Consider the following 7,857-nt stretch of genomic DNA (forward strand, 5'->3'; position numbering starts at 1 on the left):
AGAGCGAATTCTCAGGACAGCAATGATGATGTGTGCATAGGAAAGGATGATGAATGTGATAGGGCAAAAAAGGGTAAAGATACAGAAGACTTGTACAACCAACTCTGCCTGCCTTGTGTCAGTACAAGAGAGGAGCAGTAGGGCAGGCATTTCACACAAGAAATGATTGATAACATTATCCTGGCAGAAGGAGAGCTGGAATGTGGCAACTGTATCCACTGTGGATACCATAAAGCCACCCATCCATGAGGCAGCAGCCAGCCTCCTGCAAACACCCCAGTTCATTGTGATTGAGTACCTTAATGGGTCTCGAATGGCAACATAGCGGTCATAGGCCATCACTGAGAGGATATAGCACTCTGCAATGCCAAAGGACAGGAATGCGAAGAACTGTAAGACACAGCATGAGTAGGAGATGGACTTTCTTTCTGCAAAGAAGTGTGCCAGCATCTGTGGAAACACACAGGATGTGAAACAGACTTCGATAGTGGATAAATTAGTGAGGAAGAAGTACATAGGTGTGTGGAGGCGGGAATCCCTCAGTATCAGCAACACAATGAGCAGGTTCCCCAGCAAGATCATCAGGTAGACCATGAGGAAGATCAGGAAGAGGGGCACCTGGAGCTCAGGCCGGGTGGAGAGGCCCAGGAGGATGAACTCAGTCACTGAAGTGAGGTTGCTGCTCTCCATCTTGTTTATGGATCTACTGAAAGAACATGAAAAGTTATGGCTACAAAGCATTTTATATTCCTGTTTTCCTCTTGCTGGAACTTCCAGAACACATAGAGACTATTAGGTCTTATGTATGTATACCTTTATGATTACAAACAATGTTGTATACATTATCTCACATCATTCTCATTGTAGCCATGCAAAGCAAGAAGGATACTGATATACTATCATCTCAATTTTTTTTCTACTGAAGATATTGAGGCTCAGAAAATTTGTTACTTTCTTTTTCAATCTTATTTAATATTTTCTTTTTACCAATTACATGCAAAACAATTTTAACATTTTATTTTCAAATTTTGAGTTCCAGTGTTTTTCCTTCCCTCTTAACTCCCTCAGTTAGAAGCTAATCAATTTGACAGGGTTTATTCATGCACAGTCATACAAAACATATTTCCCTGTCAGTCATCTGTGAAAGAAAGCACAGACAAAAAATAAAGAAAAAGTATCTTTGATCTACATTCAGGATATGCCAGTTCTTTTTCTGCAGATGGAGAGCACCTTTCATCATGAGAGCTAAAGAGTTGTCTTGGATCGTTTTAATGCTGAGAATAGTTAAGTTATTCATAGTAAAATATCATACAATATTACTGCTACTGTGTGTGATATACTCCTGGTTCTGCTCATTTAACTTTTCATCAGTTAATGTAAGCCTTTCCAGGATTTTCTGAGAGCATCCTGTTCGTCATTTCTTAAAGTACAATAGCATTCCATCACAATCATGTACAACAACTTGCTAAGCCATTCCATTCTATTTCCAATTCTTTGCCACCACTAACAGAGCTGCTATAAGTATTTTTGTACACATAGGTCCTTTTCCTTTTTGGTTTTTTATCTTTTTGTGATACAGACCTAGTGGTGATATTGCTTGGTCAAAAGGTATGCATGGTTTTTTGCTCTTCAGAATGGTTGAATTAGTATACAACTTCAATAATACCTTAGTGTTTTGATTTTCCCACATCCCCTCCCATATTTGTCATTTTCTTTTTCTGTCATAATAGCCAGTCTCACAGGTAAAAGGGAGTAACTCAGAGTTGATTTACTTTTTTTACCTTTTTATCATCAATAGTGGTTTAGACAATTTTATATAACTATATATAGCTTTTCTTACTTTGCCTGAACTATCTGTTCATATCTTTTGACCATTTATCAATTGAGGAATGGCTCTTATTTCTATAAATTTGACTCTGTTTTCTGTATGTTTGACAAGTAAAGTCTTCATTATCTAACACCATATACCAAAATCAAGTCTAAATGGGTGCATGATCTAGGTATAAATGCTGATACTGTAAGCAATCTGGGAAAGCAAGGAGTAGTTTACCTGTCAGATTTATGGAGAGGGGAAGACTTTATGACCAAATAAGAATTAGAAAACATTATAAAATGCAAAATAGATCATTTTTATTATATTAAAAAGAAAAGCTTCTGTACAAACAAAGCCAATGTAACCAAGATTAAGAGGGAAGTGGAAAATTGGGAAAGAATTTTTACAACCAATGTCTCTGATAAAGGCCTTGTTTCTAAAATATACAGATAATTGAGGCAAATCTATAAGAATACAAGTCATTTGGGGCGGCCAGGTGGCTTAGAGAGTAAGAGCACCAGCTCCAGTGTCAGGATGACCTGGGGATCAAATCTGAGCTCAGACACTTAGCACCCACCCAGAAACACCTGGTCGTGTAACCTTGAGCAAGTTACTTAACCCCAATTGCTTAGGGGCAGCCAGATGGCTCAGTGAGTAAGAGCACCGGCTCCAATGTCAGGATGACCTGGGGATGAAATCTGAGCTCAGGTACTCAGCACCACACCCAGAAATAACTGGCTATGTAACCTTGAGCAAGTTACTTAACCCCAATTGCTTTAAAAAAAAAGAATATAAGTCATTCCCTGATTGATAAATGGTCAAAGGATATGAACAGACAGTTCTCAGAGGAAGAAATTAAAGATATCTCTAAGCATATGAAAAAAATGCTCTAAATCACTATTGATTAGAGAAATACAAATCAAAACAACTCTGAGGTACCACTTCTCACCAGGTCAGATTGGATAAGATGACAAAACAGGAAAATGACAAATGCTGGAGAGGATGTGGAAAAATTGGAACACTAATGCATTGTTGGTGGAGTTGTGAACTGATTCAACCATTCTGGAGAGCAATCTGGAACTATGCCCAAAGGGCTATAAGTAATTTCATACCCTTTGACCCAGCTATACCACTTCTAGGGTTGTATCCCAAAGAGATCATAGAAGTGGGAGGAAGACCCATATGTACAAAAATATTTATAGTGGCTCTTTTGTGGTGGCAAAGAATTGGAAATTAAGGGGATGTCCATCAATTGGAGAATGGCTAAAGAAGTTGTGGCATATGAATGTAATGGAATGTCATTGTGTCATAAGAAATGAGAAGCGGATGGACTTCATATTTACCTGGAGAGGCTTATACAAACTGACACTGAGTGAGAAGAGCAGAACCATGGGAAATTTGTACACAATTACAGACACAACATATATGTGACAACCAACTTTGATAGACTGGACTCTTCTCAGCAAAGCAGGGTTAAAAGTCAACTCCAAAAGACTCATGATGGAGAGAGATGTCTATATTCAGTGAAAGAACTAGAAAGAACAGAATTTGAATGAAGATTGAAGCAAACTACCTGCTCTCTGTCTTTTTCTTGTTTTGTTTTGTTTCCTCTTTGCCATTGTTCATTCTATCTGATACAATCCTTCTTTATAACCTGACTAATGTCTAATGTGAAACTATTTGCAGATCCTATACTTGATTGTACGCCACCATGGAGGGAGGAGGGCAGAGGGGGGAAGAAAAATTGAAATTCAAGGAATTGTGGGATTGAATCCTGTAAACTAAAAGCAAATAAATTAATTAATAAAGACCCAAAAAGAAATTTAAAAAATAAAGACTTCATCAGAGAACTGAACTGTAAAAAATATTTTTTGCAGTAATGATTACTATGTATTTCCCTCAATCTTATTTCCTCTCTCTCTCCCTTTACCCTGTGCATTCCCAAAAGTATTTTGCTTATATCTTTTACCTCTCCCAAACTGCCCTCCCCTCCATCAGCTACCCCAACCTTCTCTTATCCCCTTCCATGGCTACTTTCCTATATGGTAAGATAGATTTCTACACCCAGCTAAGTGCATATATTATTCCCTCTTTGAGTCAATTCCAGATAGAGTAAGGTTCATGTGCTACCCTCTCTATTTCCCCCATTTTTCCTTCCACTTTAAAGTCTTTCAGACCACTTTTAGGTCTGATAATTTGTCCCATTCTAACCCTTCCTTTCACATTCTCCCAGTGCATTCTTCTAATAATGAGAAAGGTTTTAGGACCTAAAAATGTTCAAGTAATAACTCCAGATTATGAAAAAATAATACAGAAAATACACAGAGGTATCAAAATCCTATTTCTATGAAGATGAAAAATATTATTAATTTTACATATTCACCTATATCTAGGTGGACCAGTGTATAAAACAATCACACTAGGGTCAAGAATATCTGAGTTAAGATCCAGCCAGTGACACTAACTAGCTGAGTGGCACTGGGCAAGTCACTTAACCTCTGTTTGCCTCAGTTTTCTCATCTGTAAAATGGGGATAGTAATAGCAACTACCTCCCAGAGTTTCTGGGAAGATCAAATGACATAGTATTTGTAAAGTACTTAATACAGTGCCTGACATATAGCAGCAACTATAGAAATAAATGCTTGTTCCCTGCCCTGCCCTTCTCTAAGACATGGCATGACATGACATGATATCTACTAGTCCCTGGCTTTATTTCTGAAATCTGTCATCTCCTCCCACTGCCTGATCTGCTCCCCCAGACCTACACTTATTATTTCTGAACAAAAGATTCCATTTCCTTCCCTCTACAAAGAAGGAGACCTGATCACATTTAGCTGTTTGGGTCTGGGTCAACAGTTGGTATGGGAATTGGAGACTGAATCAGCTTTACACACTCAAGCAGAAAGGTCATTTCAATAATATACAAATCGATGGCACATAGTAGACACTTAATAAATGTTTATTGGATTGAATTATGAGATTTACAGAAAAGAGAAAGTGGAAATAATGATAGATCAAATATGACAATTCTAGTTCCAACAGGACAGACTGTACTTCCCTCAAAAGTAAACATCAGATTTTCACAATAGACTTTGAACACCTCAAAGGCATCCCACTTCCTTTGAACATACAAGTGACATCTGAGCTGTGACACTCACTTTCAAATTTTTTATTGCTGGGAGTGTTTTTAAATTAGGAATTGTATGAGCCTTTAATTGCCAAAAGTGTTTAATTTTCCTGTATTATTCAAATGAAGACTCATAGACTTTTGCAATTGGAAAGAAACTTAGAGGTCATCAAATCCAACCTCTTTTTTTCTTTTATGGGTGACAAAACTAAGACCCAGATGACCTTTCATGAAATAGTTCCTCCTTCTCATATTACTCATTATATACAATTCAGAATTGGAGGGGAAGAAAGTATTTTGTACCACAGTCTTGTTTTTGAGACACAAATCCATTCATAAAATCTCTAAATCAGCAGGAAACTCAGAGAAATCCCCTCCATAATATCCAGGATGCATTTAAAGACCTGTAAGAATGGATAGTCCATAACTTCCTAGTGCAGCTCATTTCACTCATGAGCAGTTATACTTTTTATGATGTTTTTTCTCTTTGTATTTCAAGCAAAAATCACAATTTTGCACAATGCTTCTAGTTCAACCCCTAAATGTAAGCAGAAAAAATTCAAATTCTTCCTTTACAAGGCAGTTCTACAAATTCTTAAAAATGGCTACCATGGCTCCCACATTTTATCTTCCTCAGCTCCCTTTAATCAATTTTCCTAAGGTCTGTCCCCTTTACCATGCTGATGGCTTTTCATCTAGACAAACTTCATTTTGTAAATGTCACTCTTAAAATGTTTCCCAGAATTGGACACAATATTCTAGCCATGTTCTGTCTACGGCAGAATACAAAACTATTGAACTCCCTTGTCTTAGTTTCTCTATAGCTTTCCACTCACATACATGGCCACAGCTCTAGCTCAAGTTCTTATCAAATCTTTCATGGACTTATAGCAAATGACTAAATTTCTTACCTCCAGTGTCTCCTCTCTAGAATTCATATTCCACCTAATTATCAAATTTATAGTCTTTATTAAAATATTTTATTTTTCCAATTACATGTATAGACAATTTTAATATTAATTTTTAATGAAAATTTGTTTCAAATTTTCTCCCTCCTTTTTTCCCTTTCCCCCTCCCTAAGAAAGTAAGAAATTGTATATAGGTTATATGTGTGCAATCAAATATATATTCCTAATGCACAGATCTGACTACATTGATATTCTGCTCACTAAATTTCAGTGACTCATTGCCTCCAGAATAAAATACAAACTTTCTTAAATGTTATATCCCTTTACAACACGAGTCTAGCCTATCTTTACAGACTGCTTTCCCATCACCCATCCTCTCTTGCACTGTGTTCCATGGATCTGGAAATGTACAGAGACTAGATGAGAGGTAATGTGACAAAATAATAATAGTAATACTAACAATTAATAATAATAACTGTCATTTTATAGTGCTTCACGGTGTGCAGAGATTTTTCATACATTATCTCATTTAATCTTCACATCAACTCCCTGAGCTAAGTAAAGTTTTTGGCTCAGGGTAACCAATTATTTATCACCTGAGTAAAGGTTCAGTGTTCTGCCTACTATGTCATCTGGCCAAGAGGAACAAAAGAGAGGGCTGGTCTTGGAATTAGGAAGATATGGATTTTGATCTGTCTCTGATGCTTACTATGTAACCACAGGCAAGTTATTTGAACTCTACACCTCCGTTTCTTAAACTGTAACATAGAGATAATAATTTTAGTTCCTATATCACAAGCTGGTGGTAAAACCTAAATGAGATACTGAATATAAATCACTTCATAAACTTTAAAAGAACTGTACAAGTAACAGTCATAGTTATTATTCTTACCACCTACAGCAGATACAGTGGAGAGATTTCTGAATGTGATTGGCAGCTGGAATAGTGCCTTCCAATTTGAAGATTATCTGAATCTCAAGAACCCATGAAAAAATGTAGATCAGAATAAAATGATTTGGAGTTCTTGCTTTACACATTTATTCATCACAGAGTTCCTTCTAAAACTACACTCCGTAAATTTTTAAAAGGGATTCTCCTTCAAAAGAAAAGGGCCATTTACACTTTCAGAACATTTCTAATTATTCCTATCTTGCTACTGTCCAAAAAACAACAATAACAATGACCTGCCACTTGCACCCATACAAAGGAAAAAAGGTGAATTGGCATATGCTCCCTGATTATATCCTCAATATCACTGCTAAAGGATAGCCCATCCATACCTCTTATTTGTGGATCTGACAGAGCAGTGACCTCCACATTGTTGGTCCCTTGGGTCTTGCTTGGACAGCAATGAGTTAATCCTTTGGAAGTTTGGGGAAAGAAAGAGGCAAAGGCAATTAATTCTTTTACCTAGATGTGCATTGATTCCATGCCCAGACTTCCAGCATGTGCCATTGACATATGAAAAACTGAGGTTCCAAGGATAGGAAGCAGATCAAGGTAGGCATTTGATCCTATAGATTATAATATCAGACAACTCAACTGGGGACCAAAGTATCAGCAATATTAACCTTCTTCTCACATGGTGTCAGAGAAATTTCTAAAAAGAATTAAGAGATCATGAGACCATAAGTTTAGAAGCAGAAAGGACCTTTGATGTCATTAAGGTCATCCTACTCATGTTATAAATGAAAAGCTGAGTCACAGAGTGACTCCATGATTTGTCCAGGGCACCAGAGCTTCTAAGTATTTAAAGTAAGATTTGAACCCCATTACTTCTAACTCTAAGTACAGCATCTTATCCACAGTACCATTCAGATTTGGGTAAGCTGTTTGTAGGAATCTCTCTAGCATGTGACAATTTGCCAGGCACTCTGTGCAGACTGATTCCGGAGATGCAAGGGAGAATAACAACATTTACTCTGCCTGGGAACCTGTGGGATTTGCTTCCTATAACTCTTTGTTAGCAAGAAGTGATTAATTTTCCCATCTCTCTCTCTGGTCCTT

The 7,857-nt window shown here is 37.1% G+C and overlaps 1 protein-coding gene across 1 annotated transcript in view; it reads right to left on the minus strand.

Moving 5' to 3' along the window:
* Nucleotides 1-690, minus strand: part of LOC138159558 (olfactory receptor 8A1-like) — a 2,611-nt gene extending 1,921 nt beyond the window's left edge. The window contains exon 1 of the mRNA XM_069085910.1: nt 299-690. Coding sequence (XP_068942011.1) covers nt 299-690 — 392 coding nt within the window. The remainder of the gene's footprint in view (nt 1-298) is intronic.
* Between the last annotated feature and the right edge of the window lie 7,167 nt (nt 691-7,857).

Source organism: Petaurus breviceps, unplaced genomic scaffold (assembly GCF_028583685.1).
Source record: "Petaurus breviceps papuanus isolate PSGF00001 unplaced genomic scaffold, PetGlider_PUasm1.0 176, whole genome shotgun sequence".
Classification (NCBI taxonomy): domain Eukaryota; kingdom Metazoa; phylum Chordata; class Mammalia; order Diprotodontia; family Petauridae; genus Petaurus; species Petaurus breviceps.